This window comes from Haliotis cracherodii, unplaced genomic scaffold, assembly GCF_022045235.1.
Source record: "Haliotis cracherodii isolate W230 unplaced genomic scaffold, xgHalCrac1.p SCAF_10, whole genome shotgun sequence".
Taxonomy (NCBI): Eukaryota; Metazoa; Mollusca; class Gastropoda; order Lepetellida; family Haliotidae; genus Haliotis; species Haliotis cracherodii.
Window position 1 is genome coordinate 29416422 of NW_027266265.1, and position 23208 is coordinate 29439629.

Below are 23208 nucleotides of genomic sequence, written 5' to 3' on the forward strand. Positions count from 1 at the left end.
TGTTATAACCAAATGAAACACAACCCATTGTCCGATAGAGGTAACTGTGCCTAGCGGAGGGATATGTTATCACAATAAACTTGGTAACATGGTTTTGTTTGACTTCTTGGCGCGTGTCTGAATTCCTTTAACATGTTACGTGTCCTAAAACTGGCTTATCAGCAAATCTCGCTAAACTACTCGCGACAGATACTAGAGCAAGGCATGCCAGAAATACGAAACCTAATGCTTCCGAAAGGAAGCCTTAGGGATCACGTGCGTCGGGGGACCAGCGCCATCTCATTGGCCGTTAACAGTTGTACAAGGCGGGGCAAAAAGCATCGTTTTTCCGTCCATTTGACGCTTGAAAAACTCGACCCTTTTCCGGACACTTTCTAGACGCTCGCCAATTAATCAATTTTAATGAATTTTTAGTCGTTTTTCCGTCCAATGACCATATACGGAAAAAAACGACGTTTTCGTGTTTGCAGTGTCACGTCATGTAAAATCGTGTTTAAGACACAGTTAGTGGGTACTTTGACAGTATTTCAGATGTATGATGGGGGATAACCACGAAGTGACGCAGGTTGAAGATGGTTACCACATTGTGAATTATGATGCTGACGAGCTTATCTTATTTTGCTTAACAACCATAAAGTAAATACATAAAAGGAATAACAACATCATCACTTATTCAAATAATGTGAAGAAGGAAAAGTGAGATGTAATGTTTGACACCATACATAATTTTAATATAAGTTGAATCTTGAATTCGAACCAAGAAAGAGCAGATCCTTGTACTGTAAGATACGCAACTCTGAACAGCGATAGAGTCGCCTCCGACGACGGTACCATACATAAGGTTAATCGCTGACGCTTACATCAATGGTATGTATTCTCTGCATAACAACATGACGAAATAGTTGCAACTGGCATATGTGTTTATTCATGTAACATGCTTCAGTAAATTTATCATATTTTGGTAACAACGATAAAGTTAATACATAAAAGAAATAACAGCATCATCAATTATTCAACAATATGTCTATGACGTTATAAAACAATAGCGGTTTGATCAGTTTGTGCTGTCATGGATCACGGATCATGCATCGATTATAGACTGTCGCGGAGCTGAGGTTGATGGTGATGAGGGATCTTGATACACCCTCATCCTGACTGGTTGCAGAGGGACATCCATGAAAAAATACACCCTCCGCAGGTGACTGCCTCTGGGAACTGTGGGGTGCGGATGATGTCGCCGCACTCGTTAACTGTGGGAGAAAACAATATTCAGGTTCCATACAACACGGTCATGGCTGTGTTCATTCGTGCCAGAAAACTGCCATGCTTTACCTGATATACTGGACGACAGAAGGCACTTTTTACCCAGGATGTTTGTAAAGACATTGATATAATTACTAGCAGTTGATGTTCATTTTCAAAAATAAATTCAAGCCACGTATGTGAAATATATACATGACCAATTGCCAAATCGAATAAGTGTTATTAATATTTATATTAATGATATTAACGTCTTTGTATATATAATGTAAAATGCAACACTCTATGCCAGGACACTGTTCGCTTAGTGTACATTAAATCGTTTTTGTTAACGCTACAAAAGAACCAAAAGGAAATCAAAATCGCCATAAAGACACATAGTCAAAATAAATCTTAATTTTACTTACCGTATGAAGCACAAAACCCATCGTTGCTGGTGGAATTGAAAACTTGATGACAGTCTGAAGAGGCAATCAATCCGGATCTGACTAACCTGAATCTCGTCAGTCTCCGGCCTTGGCCAGTACAGAGGGCGAGACATACCAGAATAATCACACATGCCAGCACAGATCGAGACATACTTACTCAAAGGACTGTATCGAACACACGGAATGGTAGGGTATATATAGAAATGTGAAGAAGGAAATGGGTGATGTAAGGTTTCATTCTGAACGCTACGTAGTTCACAGTGGCAATGCTTTGTAGGTGGGGGCTCCATACCCAACTGTTTATCGGACACACATACATGAATGGACGGAAGGAAATGGTAGATGAAAGGTTTGACAGGGTCTTTATGGTGCATGGTATTGGTGAGGTTGTTGTAGTTGTGGTCTTTGTAGGATGGACACCATACCCACCCACATTGTCCTTCAGGTCGACGGTGATGATGCGGAGTATGATGCGTGGATGAAAGGATGCTCTCCATGGTAGTCTAGAGTGTTGAAGTGCATTACGAGGTCAACCACAACCAAATGAAATGTGTTTGAATGTAACCTTTCAAACGGAACAAAAATATACGAAAATAGTTTTAAAGTTCTCGTTACTTGTTTTTACTGATTATTTTTACACAGGAAATGTGTCCTCTTGTCGTGTGCGGTGCAACGTGACATGTCGGTCCTGCCCTGGCATATAGTTATTTAGAAGCAACCTTCCTGTGACATGTAACACCTATGCGTATGTACCAATGTCATTACTTGACGATGAAGCGGTGACTTATAACAACCGCACGGATATATGTAGCCAGTGAATATCTTCTCGAGGTATAGGTTGTTACCGTACAATCATTTCAACGAAAGGGGTGAGTCTATACCATCGTATTTTTATTTTACATAAGTGATTTATTTTCAAAATTGCCAAATTGCAACTACTGTTTTACACCGCTGACAAGCTGATGGGAGAAATTGTCGCCGTTAGTTACAATCAAATGACGGATGTTTCCATAAAACATTTCTTCTAAATGTAGTGTCCATTGTACGATTCCGACTGTATGATAAGCATGTGTTGTGAATCATTGTCAAATAGTCATGCCATCCCTACTTTCATATAATCGTGTGGATAGTTTTTAAGCATAGATCTAAATATGAGACGGATCGATGAGGCGGTTTCACTGGACTGTTATATTTCTAGTTCAGGTGGTAAATCACTTGATGGGAATTGACTAGGCGACCACCATTGAACGATATCAGATCATCGAGGCTGAGGCTTCTGTAAAACTTCTTGGCCAAATTCCCTTGTTTTGATTACCAGCAGAAATTCATATGCGCAACGAAACAAATCAGCAAGAAGGGGAGCACAATTGGTGCCAGTTCTGATGCCTAATTCTTGCCTAAATGTCATATCCCAATATTCCACAGAGATGTTATCCACGAGGAAATACCCGCTTACTACGTTCATGTATATAACATGAGTGAGTGAGTATGGTTTTACGCCGCTTTTAGCAATATTACAGCAATATCACGGCGGGGGACACGAGAAATGGGCTTCACACATTATACCCATGTCGGTAATCGAACCTGGGTCTTCGGCGTGACGAGCTAACGCTTTACCCACTAGGCTACCCGACCGCCCCGTATATAACATGAAGACACGTGGCAGAATTTGACCCCAGCATCGCATTCAAGAGCACATACAATGAGGATCGGACGGCAAAACTGTGCAGCCTGGCTATTTCTGTGGCATCTTACAATGAGTGGGGGCACGGGTGGCCCAGTCGTCTAAGGCGCCGCGATTCGCTGTGCAGAGTTGCGTCCCTTTGGGCACGCCAGAAATCTATGATTGTGGGTTCGAATCCCGGTTCGCCCCGATTATGTTTCTAGGTTTGTCAGCACCATACCCGTGCTCGTGGGTTTCACCGAAGTGGTAAACGTCTGAGACCTGCATCACCTCGGGCTTTCCTCCCACATCAAGCTGACACGCCGTGATATAACTGGAATACTGTTAAAAGCGGCGTTAAACCAAACTCACTCACTCACTCACTCTTACAATGAGTGCCTTGCACCTACTTGATGAGTTACAAACCGTGACATACGTTGAAACTGCTGAACGAGCGTAAAGCAGCATTCACTCACTCATAAATTGATAAAAATGAATAGTTATGAAAATATCATTTATTTCATCTTAACATTGAAAGCATTTCGCTCTTACAATAAACTTACACTATGTCAAAATTTGGAAAATGTGTATTTGTTACAGGTGTGTGTTAATGGGAGATAAAAAAAAACATGTAGGGCGAGGTTGATCAGCTTCTTCGACACAGGGTCATCCAGGTAAAGATGCAGCTGCCACAGGAGAGAGCCTGGGGGAACAGCGGGTTCCTGATGATGTCCCCACACTGGTTCACTATAATATGGAAACGCAATAAAAGTAAAGTGATGGGGATAGAGTACAAATATAGCGGAATCAATCAGACCATCACTCAAGCTTAAAACTTTTCACATGAACATTAATTTGAAGCTTTTGAATGATATTATTTGTTTGTCTGTTTGTTATTTTACGCCTCACTCAACAATATTCCAGCTATATGACGGTGGTCTGTAAATAATCGAGTCTGGACCATTCAATCCAGTGATTTACATCATGAGTATCGATCCACGTAATTGGGATTGATGACATGCATCAACCAAGCCAGCGAGTCTGACCAAGCATCGTCGCCTTTTACGGCAAGTTATGAGTTGCTGAAGACATGTTGCATTTAAAAGTGATACACATAAGAAAGACTAAATGTATTCGTGAATGTCAACTTCTTTATGATGAGGAACACACCTTTATGCTTATTAGACCGGTGAAGATCCAGGGTAGAATAGGTCTTGTATGGTGTATGTATTTCAGGAACATTCCTATTCGCATAGTTAAAGACCGCCGTCATATAGCTGGAATATTCGTGTGTGTATTTCATGAACATTCCTATTGGTGTGTATATGTCTTGAGTATGCCTATTGGTGTGTGTATTTCAGGAACATTCCTATTGGTGTGTATATGTCTTGAGTATGTCTGTTGGTGTGTATTTCATTAACATTCCTATTGGTGTGTTTTTTTCATTAACATTGCTAATGGTGTGTGTATTTCGTGCCCATTCCTACTGGTGTATGTATTTTATGAACATTCCTATTGGTGTGTGTATCTAATGAACATTCCAATTGGTGTGTATATTTCTTGCCCATTCCTACTGGTGTATGTACGTCATGAACATTGTTATTGGTGCGGTATTTCATGAACATTCCTATTGGTGTGTGGTTTTCATTAACATTCCTATTGGTGTGTGTATTTCATGAACATTCCTATTGGTGTGTGTTTTTCATTAACATTCCTGTTGGTGCGGTATTTCATGAACATTCCTATTGGTGTGTGTATTTCAGGAACATTCCTATTGGTGTGTGCATGTCATGAACCTTCCTATTGGTCTATAGTTTATGAACTGTCCTGTTTATATTTCGCCAAATTAACCACTTGTATGAGCGCCACATTTCGAGATGCTCGCGAATGGTTACAGTACATATCAAAGTAAGGCATTATCGTTGTTTCGCACAGAAAGTACCAGCCTTTTTTTCTTTCTAAAACTTTTTTCATATCGCTTGCCTTAACAAATTGTATGTTGCGTAAAGAAAGGTAACATCTCTACTATGACTGTGATCCCGCGAAGGGGAAAGAATCACCTACAAACGCCTGTTCTCAAAATGATAAAAATCTGATAACACGCTAAATATGAAAATATGTCGATTAATTAAAGACCGTCGTTGTATAGCTAGATTACTGTTCTGTGGCGTAACAACAAACAAACAATTTCAATCAGAATACGACAGAAATTGACCGCTTTCGAGGAAGAAAATAAAGAAATTATCTTACCGTACGCTGAACAAAACTGTTCGTTGGTAGTAGATTCAAATGATTGTCGACATTGTTTATACCCAGCAAACCCGCTCCGTATTCTTCGTGGTCTGGTAAATTGACAAGCACACAAGCAGAGACACAGAGCAAGGACGACGCACTTGAGTGTGAAGTGGAACATCGTTATGGATCAGTTTGTAAGGTGAATTGTACGATAATGTTTTTACGAAAAAACTTTCTTATATATACTCACCCTTGACTAAAGGACATGTCTTTTAACTTTCCTTCACGGCGTGTTGTCATTGAGCCCGCAGCATGATGCCTTGGTCAAGAGGTGATGTATTTGGTCGTGTTTTACATCCGACTCGTTTAATAAGGACTTCAAAAGGTATGCGTGATTTTTAACGGAAATAATTAAGATGGATCTTAACACATCAATACGTGTCATCTGTGAGGAAAGTCCCGCATTGTGAAATATAGTATTATAGTTATATTTACATTGTTTCATTATTTATTATTTTTACACAATATTAATCATAATTTCGTCTGCCATGTAAACAGAACATCATATTTACAGTTCACAGCTATTTTGTGATTTTTGTTCTCTACCTGGTATGTCATAAAACATAAAATTAGTGCTTATGTTGTTGAATTTCTTAATGTATATACAGGTGCAATTATACTTGTCATCATTTAGTTTCAATTACTGTCACGGGAACAGTTTCATGTTGTTATGGTGACGGCGAGTCGAATCCATACGAGTGAATCCATTATCCGTTAAGGTTCTTAGGTACGTACAGCAATTATAAACAGTAAAAATAATTGCTTCGAAGTGCATTTGTGGTATAGTTTCTTCAAGTCAGTAAGGACATGTAGTTCTACCAGAGAACTTGCAACATATTAAAACATTGTCATTTGTTAACTTATTCTGACTGCCGTTACGGATTTTCTTCACGAAATTAAAGACACTACCACAACCTGGCTTATCTTTAAATGGATGGCCAGCTTGATGTACTGTCACATTGCTATTTCTAGCACAATATGTAACATAAATGTATCCCCATAAGTTCATAATCATATATTTCAAGATATTATTTATGATTAAATACTTTGTTTGATTAAGACAACTCTGTGTACGGGATACCAGCACACAAACATGTAAACGTTGTAGAAATTTTGTATATACATAGCGCTGAAAAAATTACAACCACACGTCTATGCCTTTTGTACGGACTATGTATTTAATTGATTGAAGTTACATATATTCAACAAGGCAATGTGTCAACACAATGCTGTCATGGTGTAAACGTGGAGTCTTTCTCAGCTCAGACAGCCAACATCTCATTTGAACAGAACCGGTGCCTAGATCCAGGAAGAATTAAAAGCGACAGCGTTAGAAGGAGTCAGAGCAAGCCTCGTGGTTTCATTGTAGTTGGCTCTGATCAGAACTCCTTGAAGATGCCACTGGTGTTCGCTGTCAGGACACATTAATGGGCTTCCCAAATCATCCTGAAATAACATGTAATTACAAGTTGCTTTTGTATCTCTATGTTAAAAAATATTTATTGTTTGTATTTTGAACATAAGGTGGGTTAAAACGGCTTTGAAACCTATTTCAGTTGTATCACGACGTGTCAGTTTGATGTTGGAATAAACCCGTATCGTGACAAAACAACGATTGAATAGGGGCGAATTTGGTTCTCGAACACATGATAACCGACTCCTGCAACGGCTAAGGGAAGCAACTCACCTGAGCGAAATGTGCTGCCTCTCATTATTGGATCATGAGGGACATGTGCCCCCTATGTAAGGTAACATTCACTTAAAAAACAAAAGGTCATTTCTAAGATTTGAAATAGTCAAATGAAGTAATTACCCCCGTAGTGCTGTGACCTTGTTCCATGTCCAAGCAGAGAAGGTTGTCCGTGAACGGTATCCCAGTCCCACTTGAGATGGCCATGCATGATGCCTTGTCCAGAAAGGTTACCTTCTGTTCTAACGGCACAGCTGCAAACGCAAGTTCCCCATTCCCACTATCTGAAAATGCAATAAGATTATCACAGATAGAGAATCTCACCCGAGTGTCTTTTGATATCAAATATATCAAAACGAGTTGATAAAAGTGGCAAAATTCCGAGGCTTGCCGAGGATTTTTGCCACTTTTATCACGAGTGTTGATATATTTGATGTCAAAAGACACGAGGGTGAGTTTTATTTATTATCCAGCATCAACATTTTCAATTTGTAGACAGTAGTTAGCAGTGTCTTCAGTGTAAACAGCTTCAGTAGCAGAGCCATTAGTGATGTCATTTGTTTGTGACGTCATGGTAACCAGTGATGTCACAATGGTCTGCAATGCATTGTGATGTAATTTCATTGCAGCGATATCTACAGTGTAGGTATCGCTTGATCTCACCCAAGCGATATCTCCTGTGGGAGCCAGTTTTGGACGATAAATCCCAGTTCAGTTATTTTGCTGTATCAGTGTGCGATATAACAGACAACATAAAGATATATTATTTAGTTCATAACATACAATGAACTCCACAACTCAGGAACCTTCCGAACTGGAAATATCGCCTTTCGAAACGTCTACTTATATACATGAGATTAGTCTGTGATGCTATTCCGGGTCATTTCACTGTACATGTTAAGAATGTTATTACGTGATGCAGAGTTCAAATAGTTTCTCTGTTTCAGGTCACTATATCTTGGAGCACGGCCATGATGCGATGTACACGTAATATCGTTTCTGGGGCATGTACATGTAGAAACCTTGCCAATAGGAGAGAAGGAGAGGTAAAAGAGTAACCTGTCCTTATGTAGCTATATGGCGACGGCCTGTAGATAATCTAGTATGGACCAGATAATCCAGTGATTGATATTATGACCAACGATCCACGCCGTCCTGGTACGATGACATACAGTCAACTAACACACCAACCGATCGATCCATTAACTCGCGATCCCATCTTACGACCAGCCTAGACTGCTATTCATCTGTCCATAATCCTAGGGTATGTAAGAGTTTATACGCCCTTAAGCATTATTCTAGCAACGTTGCATCGGGGTATATTATTCCTGCAATGTTACACCGGGGTACATTATTTAAGCAATGTTACATCGGGGTACATTATTCTAGCAGTGTTACATCGGGGTACATTATTCTAGCAATATTACATCGGGGTTCATTATTCTAGCAACATTACATCGAGGTACATTATTCTAGCAAGGTTACATCTGGGTACATTATTCTAGCAATGTTACATCTGGGTAAATTATTCTAGCAATATTACATCGGGGTACATTATTCCAGCAATGTTACATCGGGGTACATTATTCTAGCAATGTTACATCAGGGTACACTATTCTAGCAATGTTACATCAGGGTACATTATTCCATCATTGTTACACCGGGGTACATTATTTAAGCAATGTTACATCAGGGGACATTATTCTAGCAATGTTACATCAGAGTACACCAAGGATAGACTTCACAGACTGTACCAATGTAGGTAACCGATCCGGGTCTGTGGCAAGACGAGCGAATACACAAACCACTAGGTCACTCCTTAAAACTTTCTGAAGTAAGAGCATTAATTAATAACTACATGAAAACAAGTATAAAGTAACAAAACTTAATTACTGCATATGTTTTAGTCCATACCCTCAATATGTATAACTATGACAATGATGATTCTTTCGAAGTCTTTTCCGAGTGAATGCATAGAAACGTCACTTTGCTCTTAAGTTTACCTGGTCAGTTTCATATTCATAATATAAACTTACATTTCTAGACAGCGTTTAGACGTGTTTTTGTTGAGAAGAAAACATCTAACAAAGAAAGCAAAGCAAATTTCATTCAATTACCGATTTGGGTTACAATTGGCCTTCAGCAGTCCATGCTTGTAAGAGGCGTCTAAAAGAGATCGGGTGGTCAGGCTCGCTGACTTGGTTGATGCATGTCATGGTATCTAAATTGTGTAGATAAATGGTCATGATGTCAACCACTGGATTGTCCTGACCAGATTCGATTATTTACAGACCGCCGTCATATAGCTGGAATATTGCTGAGTGCGGCGTCAAACAAACAAACAAACAAACAAACATTACCTCTGCGTCCCCAGCCCACCATTTTGCAGGCACTCATGTCCAGATCAGTTGCTGTATTAGATGTACATACGGGACGGACACAAGGCGACACGTTTACTTCGTTGGGAAGTTTCAGAATCATCAAGCCAGACTGTTCTGTAACATAAACACTGCATATATTTAAATAATGAGATACCATTTATTGGTGAAACCACTTAATACTCTGAATCTGTAAATACGTCTTTAATTATTATGTTTGTTTGTTTGAAAAACTTGCATGCATGAAAAAAGTAATTCCATTATTATATTAATAACTCCTACCAATATTCTCTAGGTTTTCCAGATGTATCGTCATTTTCTCATCTTCATCGCCATCCATATTTATGAAGTAGTCTCCAAAGTATGCTTCAAATTTTCCATTTCTAAAACATTAATTGAATACATGTATGTGTTAAACGCATGACAGCGAGTAAGGGGTTAACGTCGCGATGGGCAATAGTATCGTTATATAGTTTAAAAAGCCCCATTTGATGCTGCTGTAGACGTGTATCTCTCTTATGCAACAAATGCATGGATGACAAATAAAAGATTATGCATGGTTTGATTTTGGGATCAGAAACCATGCGAAGCGGATCCTGACACAGCTAAGGAATGGAAGTTTGCACATCGAATCGACCACATACATGTGGAATATTGCTGAGTGTGGAGTTAAACAACAAACATAATGACTAAATATAGTTACTTACGTATTTCTGTAGATATCGAATGTGTTTTTATCAACAAGAAGATGCTCTTTGGAAACAAGAACTGCGTTCATGACATGAGAGCTGGTGAATACAGATGAACTAAACCTGACTGACACAAGCCAGGGCCATGAGCACCGAGTTGCAGCACTACCTCCAATTGATCGTCTTGTTCTTCCAGCAACCAGGCCACAGACGTCGGCATCTGAACAAGTCAAACAAGGATTCTACATATACTTCGGTGATACTTAACTAATAGGTGAGTGAGGTGAAATGGGGTTTAACGTGCAGGTACGTATGTGTGTGTGTTTGTGTGGCTGCTTGTACTAGTCCGGACTGATGCCGATTTATAGTGCTAGCTCACTGAGATACCATGCAGCAGTTTAACATGAATATCCCACTCAGACACAGTATACTGTCTCCGAGCCGACCAGTCCTTGTTTTAGCCCCTTAATGCCGAGCGCCAGACAGGGTTACAACAAGTACCATCTTTTAACGTCTTTTGGTATGACGCGGCCGGGGATCGAACCCCGGACCTTCTGCTCTCCGGGCGGACAATCTACCACTAGACCACGGAGGCGGTCTATTTAACAAATATTGTCCGATGATATGTTTTCGCATCCAGTGACCTGATATTGATATTTTCACGAGTGGTGCAGAAAGGGTGAAACTATAAACAAGGTCCCTGGTAATGACATGAGTTTCACAGGTTATTTAAGATGACGATCGCGATGACTTCCTACGCATATTTTATACTGACATACTCTAACATCTGACTGATGCAAATAAACAGAAGCTAGTCCTGGTATGACGTGTTATTAAACGAGTTAAATATCGATTTCATATACTCAGATAAATACTGAGTGAGTGAGTATGGTTTTACGCCAATTATAGCAATATGCTAATATTATGACGGGGGACACCAGAAATGGGCTCCACACATTGTACCATATGGGGAATCGAACCTGGCATTCCGAGTGACGAGCGAACGCTTTAACCACTAGGCTCCCCCATCGCCCATCGGTTAAATAAAGTATTTCATCACTAACTAATAAATAGCTATCAATTGAACTTATGACCTAAACATATACGAAAACGATGGCATATTAATTTATTGTTTAAAGGCTTGAGTAAGAACAAACAACACAAGCAGTTTGAATAGAAATGTATGCGACCGTGAGCAAATTACGTAGGCAGATCTACTCATGCTTTGTACTTAGACAAATAAAAAATTCATAATCTGATATCCATATTTAAACTTGAATCATCACATTTTGATTCTGTGTCAGAATAGGTCAGTTGCACTCAATGCTTCTCGTAAGAGCAAACTGAGATCATTGTGGTCATGATGGTCATGGTTGGTCATCGCAACCCAGCGGCGTGGGGAGTCTGGGTCACAACAGGTCCTAAGCAGCCTAAGCTTGCCGTATGAACATGGGCCAGGTGGTCAGGCTCGGCGAATGGTAGATTGACAGTCATCGAGCCCCGACAGCGTGGGTCGTTGCTCATAAAATCATTCACACTTCTTTCTCTAAACCAGACTCGACTAGTTACAGGCAGGAATAGTGCTGACTGTGGCGTTAAAACATCAAACAAAAATACCAGTGGTGTGGATCAACAGTCAGATCAGGGCCTCGTTCCTCAAAGAGATCTTAGCGCTAAGGTGATCGTAGGTCCCATACTTTAACATAGGCCTACGATCATCGTAGCGCTAAGATCGCTTTGAGGAACGGGGCCCAGGACATTATTTTAAAGGCCGGAATAAATGGGTGTAATAAGCCATTGACTGACACATTCATATAATTCAAAATACCCCACATAGGTACAGCATGTGAAGCCGTTTGTGGTGTCCCTAGCCTTGATACAGCTGGAATTTTGCTAAAAGCAGCGAAACATAACTCACTCTCTTAACAATAAAGGCTTCATGTTCAGTGTAAATAACCAGTATATTGTCCTCACCAGGGGTAGTTTGGTCGCTGGGGTCAACAACTGGCTCCCCAGGAGTGACACCACAACAGCTAAATCCATCGTCACACAAAGGTGAAGGGTCTCTGCCCTGATCATGTGGCGTTATACCAGGTGGACATTCGGAGACGCATTCGGAGCCCTCGTGGATGATCCGGCACCAGTCTGAAAGAGACAGAACCTCGTTTCAAAGAATATTGAACATGTACTCACACAATTGTTGAAGGATCACCGACTGTACAGTGGTTGTGTCTTATTGGGGGCTCTGTGGAATGTGAAGGAAATGCCACAGGCAGAAATAGCTGACAATGTATCAACGTGATGGATATAGTGTTATAACGTTATCACTTATCGGAGAGGGTCCATTCCCGCGTGTAGACGGTGATACGTTTTCGAATCAAGACACTTGGATTTACGAAATATTCCGAGAGTTTATGAGTGTCAAACAGCATGGAAGAGTTGTTGATTTGCTCCAACTTGTCGAAAACCACCATCTTGTTTTCAACATATTGTATGAGTTGTCTAACGTCTATACAATCGTGTTGCCTGCATATTTTTGCCAAAGGGATAATCTTTCGTCCCCACTCGCCCCTTTCAGCAATCTCCAGTAGACTCGTCCCTAAATCGATGAATGTTATGTGAGAAAATACTGCAAACCAATCAGGATGGATTCAAGTACTTCGGTCAAAGAATCCCTCAGGAATAAGTTTAGATTTTAAATATCTCTTGCATCAAAAATTACACCCAAACAAAATACAGTTAAACATGCTCAGTCATACTGTCTAATACCATAAGTTTCGATGTGTTTTAAATAGAATCTGGAATTTTATTTGATATATGGGGGACATATACGTGGATCATTACAATTCTTTTAGCTATGCCCATATGCGCTTCGACAGAACCAAGTCGCAAAAATTGCCACGAGAGGGGCACGAGTCGCTCTTGGTCACGAATGGGGGACTACTTTGTGGATGATTCAGTTGAGTGTTGAACGTTGAGTATGACATATATATAGAGGATATTTCATGTGTCGAGTGAAACATGACATTTCACGAGGCACATGGAATATCCTTGTTATCATAATTTTCCAGCACTGATTAACTGAATTAGTTACAGGCTGTCGCGATATAAGTGAGTAAGTGAGTGAAAGTTTAACGTCACATCGGCAATATTTCAGCCATATCGTGACGATGTCGCGATATAAACCGTCGGGCAAGAAAATGAATAAACTTGAAAATTGGTTATGATAATTTTATTATAAATGTTACTTGGCTGAAAACAGTCGCCGAAACATTGCAAACGAAAGTTCCAAAGCGCAATTATGATACCCGTATCAACTATAAATAACCATTTTTGTAAGTTTAATTTTAGCTACCAATAAACATGGGGGTGACCCGTGAAGATTCCGGTCTTCAGCAACCCATACTTGCCGTAAAAGGCGACTATGCTTGTCGGGTGGTCAGGCTCGCTGACTCGGTTGATACATGTCATCGATCCCAATTGCGTGGACCAATACTCATGATGTCAATCACTGGATTGTCTGGTCCAGACTCGATTATTTTACAGACCGCCTTCATATAGCTGGAATATTGCTGAGTGGGGCGTTAAACAACAAACAAACAAACAAATAAACATGGGTGTATACTTTCATTTGCCCGACAGTTTAGCTGGGACTTTTTATGGTGGCGTTATGCGTTCACTTACTTTCTCACTCGCTGATACATTATTTTAATTACATTCTGAAGGAGAAACTGGGCAAAAAGCAGTCTACGTTTGATTCTAGTAACAAATTAACATACGTTTGTATTTTGCTGACTCGGCGTTTAGTGATTACCCTATATTAATTAATTTCACACACGAAACTGGAATTGGAAATTACGTCTACTGGAACCAGACACCGAAATTGAACGTTTAACTTGACCCGCACACATACATCCACTGCGTGACAACATTTTCAGAGAAAGACGAACACATTGGATTTTGTCAAAATTGTACTCTAACTAATCCGGATATCGATCCCAAAATTTATTTCGTTCATAAATCGTCAAGAACGATTCAGACTTAACAAGGTCCTGGGCATATGCCATTAGTGAGTGAGTGAGTATGTTCTTACCCCACGTTTATCAATATCACGCCGGGGCCACAAGAAATGGGCTTTACATTGTCCCTATAAGAGGAATCGAACCCGGCTTTTCGGCGTAGGCTACCGCTCTGCCCGTATATACTGAGACAACGGAGCAATTTATCATGTATTTGACTCTCCCTAACATAACCCATCTTCCACATCAGGTTTACTTTGTTTGCTTGTTGTTTAACGCCGCACTCAGCAATATTCCAGCTATGTGACGGCGGTCTGTGAATAATCGAGTCTGGACCATAAAACCCAGTGACTGACATGAGCATCGATCCACGCAAGTGGGATACGATGACATGCATTAACCAAGACAGCGAGTCTGACCACCTGATCCCGTTAGTCGCCTCTTAGGACAAGCATAGTCGCCGCTTATGGCAAGCATGTGTTTCTGAAGACCTATTCTAACCCGGATCATCACGGGTCTTCATCAGATGAGTACATCGGCATCAATAATTACATAAGGTGCCGTAAATTTTAGGACAATGCAGTACAGTACATTACCCAAACAAAATGAAACTTATTTAACTCAGGACATAAACTTAGTAAGAAATTAAAGCTCGTAAAAGATACCACAGCCATGTCTTCACTAACCTAGATCCCGCTCTAAAACTGGACTAACGTATCATCTGCTTTGAGAAATTACGCCGTATACTTACTGAAGGCAGCACTTGTCACAGAGACCAAACCAACCAACAGCACAAGGTTACGTAGGGCCATCTTTGCCGTTTTGAGTTAAAACACAAACAAACCTCCTTATATATCACTGCAAACACGTAAATTAATTGCGACTTTTTCAAAAGACAGTTTTCCTTATAAAGACACGGAGAGCATAGCATCACGGACGGCCACACACAAAGGATGGAACTTGCTTATGTAAGAATGCAGTCTGATTAGGTAACAATCCGTCGTAACACCGCCCCGTCATCCTTTTGTTTCTAATACAAGGCGAGGCTTTCACAACATGGTGCTATAGACATCTAGACATGCGTCCGTTTATATCATTTCAAGCTTAGACTATCAAGTTTTGTCACCCTTTGAATTTAACATTACTGAGTCACTTTTGAAAGGGTATATATTTGATAGTTGGAAATGTCAAACATTTACCGTTGAAACTTCCTCTCAAGTTCAACATGAATCTGCTGCCAGTGCTAGTGTCGATGTGCATGGTTTACCGGGGGGCAGATGGCGCTGGTGAGTAAAGTAAGCTTTGTATATGATGTTGGTCTGAAAGATGCTTTTCCTGTAAATCTAGGTGGTCATGGGTGGACAAATCGTCTTCGGCATCGCGATGCGCTGCGCAGAGTTACATCCTTCAGGCGTGCAAGAAAGCTATGATTGTGGGGTCGAATCCCGGTTCGCCCTGAGTATGTTTCTAGGTTTGTCACAGCACTATACCCGTGCTCGTGGGTTTCACAGACGCGGTACACATTAATGACCCGCATCACAGGCGTTTCTGCCCCCTGATATAGAATTAATCGTAATAAAGACGTTCAAAGCCAACATATTATTACTACAAGTCAAGGAATACATTGAATGATAAGATGGGGTTTGAGCCGAGTTAGACGTCGCTACTTGTGGGTAAAACTGTTATCGTTATAGTATATTGTAGTGTAGTTTATTATCTTACTATCCGACATCCACTCGCTAATTCTGGGTAGATTTAATCCCCAGCAACCTATGCAGGGCGCATCATCATCATCATCATCATCATCATCATCATCATCATCATCATCATCATCATCATCGTTGTTGTTATTATTATTATTATCATTATTGTTGTTGTTATTATTATTATTATTATTATCATCATCATCATCATCAAACATATCCTGTTGCAGAGATTTGCAGCGTGCTTTACCCTGAATCTTCCTGCCAGCCACAATGTCCAGAGCCGTCTATAACAAGGTATCAGGGGTTCCCATACTGCTACTCCGGGGCGTTCTGCTGTGAGACAGAAGCGACAACAATACCTCCACCGACAACCACACCTCAACCTGATACCACAGCGACTCAACCATCAAGAGGTTACTTGCTTTAGTTCACTCTTATCCCAATGCCCAACTCGTAATCTTTATGACTGCCATATGTTCATGCCCTATTTAAACCATTTTCAAAATGCTGGCTATCCAGAAATAAATATTAATTTAAAACTATATCATCAGTCCAGATCTCTTTATTGTAAACTAGCATTGTCATTGATTTAGTACTTCAAGTATTGTATATATTTGGTTGAAATACTGATAAGTTTACGTGTATAGTCTATATGTTTGCGGTTATAAACTGCCGGGCAAAAGAAATTTGGAAATTACTCGATTCTGATTGGGGTCATTTAAAGGTTGCCAAATCACAATAAACCCCCTCTATGGTGCTTTGTTTCAGTCATTGTCGGTAGGAATACACTTACAGGTTACAATATGCAAAGTTACGGTTACTTCAATAGTCAAAGGATGTGTAGCAATACATTTCGTGCAGATAACACGATAGAAATCTACAAAGCGAATGTATTTTAAGTTTTGGGGACAGCTTTGAATTTGGGGCTTTTTCTATATGCGGCTGTGACGTCATACCTTTTGCGCAACAATTTTCTTTCGGGTGCCCTCATGTCAGCTTACGAAGTTGCCGTGTTAAATGCTTTCAATGCCTGTTATATGCCTGGCAATCTGTTGTCGGTGATTCCGTAATTCAGATCGACTACCCACTCAAAAACACCGGACTCAACCCATGCCGCTTGATACGGATATAATGGTTGTGTTTTGAACCCCAGTTTGCAGTGTTTCGGCGACTGTTTTAGAGATATAACATTTTGTGTATGTACAAATACTTCAATTATGTTACATAAGTATATTTCGTGTGATTCTTCTCTAAAGCAGATACAATTAATTAAAATCCTACTATGATGCAATTGTTCGTTTGCAGTTTGTGGATTCGATGCCTTACCTATGACCCCAAGGGTTTTGAACACTAATCCATTAAGACTGGATGATTTCTCATGTGCTTGGCCCTGGATGGTCCACGTACTCCTGGGCCGAGGTGACAGCCTCCAGCCCCTGTGTAGCGGTGTCCTGGTCTCCAGACAGCATTTCATCACCCTAAGATCCTTCGTGGAGCCCGTGTAAGTATTTAAGATAATGCTACCATAAGGCATCATCGACTTCTATGAGTACAGGATTCCGTTACACAAAGTAGTCTTATTGCAAAGATTAGATTAACTTTCTTTAACACAGCTCTACAGCAGCCGTTGTTCTAAGATCATTCTGTGGAACGTGTCCCGGATGTCAATATTGCATGACTTGTGCTTATCAAGACAATGCGTGCAATGGAACTTGCCTCACATTTCTAAGATCACTTTGTGGAACGTGTCCCGGATAACAATATTGCATGACTTGTGCGTGTCAAGACTATGCGTGCAATGGAACTTGCCTCACATTTCTAAGATCACTCTGTGGAACGTGTCCCGCATGTCAATATTGTATGACTTGTGCGTGTCAAGACTATGCGTGCAATGTTAATTACGTCACATTTCTAAGATTACTTTGCGGAACGTGTCCCGGATGACAATAGTGTATGACTTGTGCGTGTTAAGACAATGCGTGCAATGCAACTTGCGTCAAATTGAATTTCTGTACCTGTTCAGCATAATTGCATAGTGGTAACGTTATCATTACATCGAAATGCTCGAAACGCCAAAGCTTTGGGTATTAATAACGTATGTGGGGATATCTATTGGGACACGAGAATCTGTCAAAACAAAAAGAGGCAAACATTCAAGACTTACCAATGTCAGTGGGTGCGGGGTGATGTATGTGGTGTGTACGTGTACACATTGGCAACTGGAGACAATCAAGGACAATCAAGGACATTCGTTTCTGAACTAATTTGATGAATGTAAGTGCGACAAATGTTTATATAAAGTTTAAATCTTCTTGGGCGAGAGGTTGGACATCGATCACCTAGTACACGTTGATACCAAAATTTCAAATTCTTGCAAACGTTGATGGTAACCACGTGTCCTCTTGTCAAATAATAGCGACAAAACCTTTTCATAGCCACAAGAAATCTCTGTTAAAGCAGAATCGATTGTACCCTTCCGACTGTATCATGGGCATGTGTTTATGAATCACTATCATACCAGGTGTTCGCTAATAGGTGAGCGAATCCTGCCCTACCAGTGGCACTCATGGCAAGGCAAATGAATTCAATTGTACACCTGAAAAAATATTACGGGAATATATGGTTCAGGGCATCACATCGGAATATTTTTTTCACTGATGCGTCAAATTTGGAAATGTCGTCCACTTGGTACCATAAAACTCTTGAAAGTTTTACTGAGGCCTTGAATTATGTTGAAGTATGAATTCGATTGAATCAATAGATATCAGTTAAGAAAGGAACCATGTCTTCATAATACTCGTATTCTTCCATCACAGAATTGACGTAGGCTTCCAACTGTACGCCGCCGTTGGAATTTGCAACATCACTGGTCTTCATTCTGCCAGAGAGTTCCCATCAGGGACACTGAAAAGGGTCGACAGCGATATGACCACGTATGATGCGGGTTAGTGATGGCAAATGAGTTTTGTAAATTGGCTTATTATTTAAGTCAATGTCTAAACACCATGGGCGATTTCTTCCGTTAAAGCCACCAGTAGAACCACTCGTATTTGAAAGAATCTGTAAATCATATCTAAATACAATACATACATGCGTTGATATTAATGTTCAATGATTTCTATTACGATAATATTATATAAAAATGATACATGTGATATGATCAAAGTCATTGGCATAATCGACTACCGATATATCGCCGATATTGATTCTGATCGATCGTTTTATCTTCCACGGGTGGCGGTCAAAAGAGGAAATGGTCCCTCCTTGAGAATCAATTTTACACAATGATACAAATTGTAAATTTATTTGATTATGACCGATTGGTGAAGATGCGCATTTTGTTTGCAGTGAATCTCGACCTTGTCGTTGCTAAACTGGAAGGTGAAATCGAAGACTACAGCATCCAAGTGCTCCCTGCTTGTCTGCCGGATGAAAGTACCGTAGTGAATGAAAACCAATGTTTCATGGCAGGAGCGTCAGATGGTAGGGGTACCTAAAATATAACGGTCGTATTACTTCTTACAGGCCGGGTGTATTTGGTGTGTGACATGCCAAACAAGACCATTATGAAATCAGTTTCAAATATCCACTCCACAACCACCACCACCATTACCACCCTCAACACCCCAGTGGAGATTCCGGGTTAGTTTTGGTTAGAGTCGGTGGCTTGGTCTGGAATATTTGAGTCAGGCCTTAGAAAACCTACTCAGATTCTCTCATCGATGAATAGACTTTAAATTTCTTATTTTTGAAGAGTAAAACCCTTAACTCTCGATGTTGGCATTCCCGGTGATATCGTCCAGATGAACAACTCTACAGATTAAAGAATGATGGAAAGTATATGGTGTGATATGTACCCTGTGGGTGAGCGCATGTACCCCAAGCCGTCAGGCGGAAGGTCAGCGGTCGGTGGTTCGATCTCCTGGCCAGGTCATCCCCAAATACGTTACAAGATGGTACTTGTTGCTACCCTGCCTGTCGCGGCATTAAGGGGTTAAAGCATTGACTGGTCGGCTCGGAGTCAGAGTTATCTGTTAGTGAGGTATCCATGTTAAGCTAAAGCACGGTATTTCAGTGAGCTAGAACTACAAAACCGGCATAATTCCAGACTAGTACCAGCAGCCACGCATACATATGCTTGCAGGTCACTATGTAAGTGCTGTAATCTTGAACGCGACAGTTAAACACCACTTCACCTCACTCCATAATGTGTGCGGAAAGCCAGGTGTGATGACGTTTACCACTTGGTATTAGTCTTCGAATGAGCTGCAATCCGTTGTGTGTAGTTGCGTCCCTTCGACATGGCAGGATCTTGATCGTGAATTGGAATTCCAGATTCGGTCTTAATATGACCCTTAGATTTATGAACCCCAATCCTGTACGTGGGGTTTCACCAAAGTGGCAATCGTTCGTTCGTCACGCCATAGATTTACCCCCATTCCATTATCAAAAATACACTGGATTCGCCACGGATTTAAATCCGACTGAAAAGGAAGCTATGGCAGCGATTAGGTCCAAGGTATGTGAGGTGAGGTGAGGTGAAATTGGGTTTAACGTCGCGTCCAAGATTATTGCACTTATATAGCGACGTGCATGTACGTGTGTGTGTGTTTTTGGCTGCTTGTACTAGTCCGGACTGATGCCGATTTATAGTGCTAGCCCACTCAGACACAGTATACTGACTCTGAGCCGACCCCTTAATGCCGAGCGCCAGACAGGGTAACACCAAGTACCATCTTTTAACGTCTTTTGGTATGACGCGGCCGGGGATCGAACCCCGGACCTTCCGCTCTCCGGGCGGACGCTCTACCACTAGACCACGGAGGCGGTCGTCACGCCATAGACGCGGGTTGGATTTCCCAGATGCGCACATTGTGTGAAGCCCATTTCTGGTGACTACTATCGTGATATTGCTGGAATAGTGCTTAAATCATACCCAGAAACCATACTGACCCATATGTACTCAGTTACAATGATTTGTTTATTCGTAAATTCGTTAATTATGTTGGATTAGCAAGGCACCACTATATATGCAATGAAACGATACGTTCGTGTCTTTTCTCAGGAGCGATGGGTGCTGGGCGAGTGACTGTGTTTAATCCCGCAGTATGTACAACTTTCAACAGCATCGAGTTTGGCAGAAATATGCCGCAGCCTGAAGGAACCTTCTGTACCAACGTGAATACTGATTATGTTGACGCGTGCGAGGTAAGGGAAAAAAGAAGAAAATCACACACATATCAAGGATAGCTCCTTTGTACACTTAGGATGAATACCTTGGTGCAGTGACGTCACAGCTTCTGAGCGTCAGCAAACCCTCAGTGTTTCCTTCCTATGATGGGGGCACGGATGGCCAAGTCATTTAAGGCGCCGTGATTCGCTGTGCAGAGTTGCGTCCCTTGGGCACGCCAGAAACCGATGATTGTGGGTTTGAATCCCTTGTCGCCCCGATTATGTTTCTAGGTTTGTCAGCACCATACCCGTGTTCGTGGGTTTCACCAAAGTGGTAAATGTGTGATAACTGCATCACTTCGGGCTTTCCTCCAACATTAAGCTGACACGCCGTGATATAACTGGAATAATGTTAAAAGCGGCGTTAAACCCAACTTACTCACTCACTCACTCCTTCCTATGATGTTCACTGATTTTCCTTTTCCAGTATGACGTTCATGCGGTGCTTGCACATTGAGACATCAAGTTCTTTATTATGAGTAACACAACGTTTCGGAGTATATGCTTACTCCTTCACCAGGTGACTACACCACATGAAGGAGGAAGCATACATTAATTCTCTCTCCTATGTGTATCACCTCTTTATGCCATTCAAAGACTTGAAACCTTTTCAGGCTAATATCGTAAAAATATTTTCAAGCAGTAGATCCCTTTAAGGGCATTCGTCAGTGAGAGTTGGTATGGTTAACGGCACCGAACGTTCTTACCCACACCTGCCTAGATCTTCATATACCGATAACACAATTGAGACATGAAAGGTCATCTTATTTTTTTAAATGCATGGCAGTATTTCTCGCAGTATGTACTTACGATTGACAAAACTATTTCCATAATGATAAGAAATGACTGCTCTAATCAGCGCCCGTTGCTCGATTGCAACTATATCATAAACATGATGACACTAGGTGTTGCTTATAGGTGAACATATCCTGCCCATCTGTCACAAACACATGCTTTCAATTGTTTCACCTGAAAAGGCGGACATCATTTTTGTCACTGATTTCTTAAGTTTGGAATGTCCTCCGTGTCTATTGTGTAGCTGAGGACGGGTAATGTCATTCCACTCTTACCCATTTTGATACAAAAACGTTTGTTACCACTGTCAAGATAGATGTTTGTACTTAATGGTGAGAACACATTTATTTATAAGCCTACGACATAAGAAGTTTTTAATTTTGTTTTAACATTATTTTTTAAATATTTTATCTAAATATGAATAATTGATAACATATTCACAGAACTATGGGTTATGTTCCTCTAGTGGGTGAATGTTGTTAGTCACACGCTTTATTTTCATTCAATCGAGAAAATAATGTGCAATCCTTCGTTGAATGAGGGAGAGAATTAATGAGGAACACGACGTTTCGGAGTATATTCTTAATCTTTCATCATGTGAATAAATGTTCCAAAAGTATATATTCTGAACATTGTTTTCCTCATAATAACGACGTTGACATTCATAAATTCTGTTCCTTATGTGCATCACTTCTAAATGCCATTAAAAGACTGAATGTTCACTAAATGTTGCCCCCCATGTGTTTGTTACAGGGAGATGAGGGAGGCATGGTGATGTGTCAAGATGAGGAAGATCGCTGGGTACTTAAGGGAATCATACAGAACGGTACATGCAATGGGGCCAGGCGTGGTACAAATACGATAATTGATATTGAACAAATCAGCAGTGATTTGATCAGCAACGTATTTCCAGCACCATAGTACCATGTATCCGCGTGGGATCCCAGCAGGGTATGGACTCAGATGTTCGACAAGACTCGACTGGACAATCCTTTTGTATTACCGTTTTGTGTCACCGAAATTTGACATGTGGTCAAATTAAATAATTCCATC

At 40.7% G+C, this 23208-nt stretch overlaps 2 protein-coding genes across 2 annotated transcripts; one reads left to right on the forward strand and one right to left on the reverse strand.

The window, feature by feature from the left end:
- Nucleotides 1-6945: 6945 nt before the first annotated feature.
- LOC139448642 (chymotrypsin-like elastase family member 2A) lies at nucleotides 6946-15234 on the reverse strand. The gene is made up of 7 exons (XM_071230206.1): nucleotides 15174-15234; nucleotides 12378-12548; nucleotides 10422-10623; nucleotides 9997-10097; nucleotides 9697-9831; nucleotides 7460-7620; nucleotides 6946-7092 (listed from the first exon to the last, which is right to left on the reverse strand). The coding sequence occupies exons 1-7, from the start codon at nucleotides 15232-15234 to the stop codon at nucleotides 6946-6948; spliced, it is 978 nt and encodes a 325-aa protein (XP_071086307.1).
- Nucleotides 15235-15647: 413 nt separating this feature from the next.
- On the forward strand, nucleotides 15648-23076 carry LOC139453696 (chymotrypsin-C-like). The gene is made up of 7 exons (XM_071235171.1): nucleotides 15648-15708; nucleotides 16356-16541; nucleotides 17434-17629; nucleotides 18945-19072; nucleotides 19477-19611; nucleotides 21194-21336; nucleotides 22909-23076. Exons 1-7 carry the CDS (start codon nucleotides 15648-15650, stop codon nucleotides 23074-23076), a joined length of 1017 nt encoding a protein of 338 aa, XP_071091272.1.
- The last annotated feature ends 132 nt before the right edge of the window (nucleotides 23077-23208 follow it).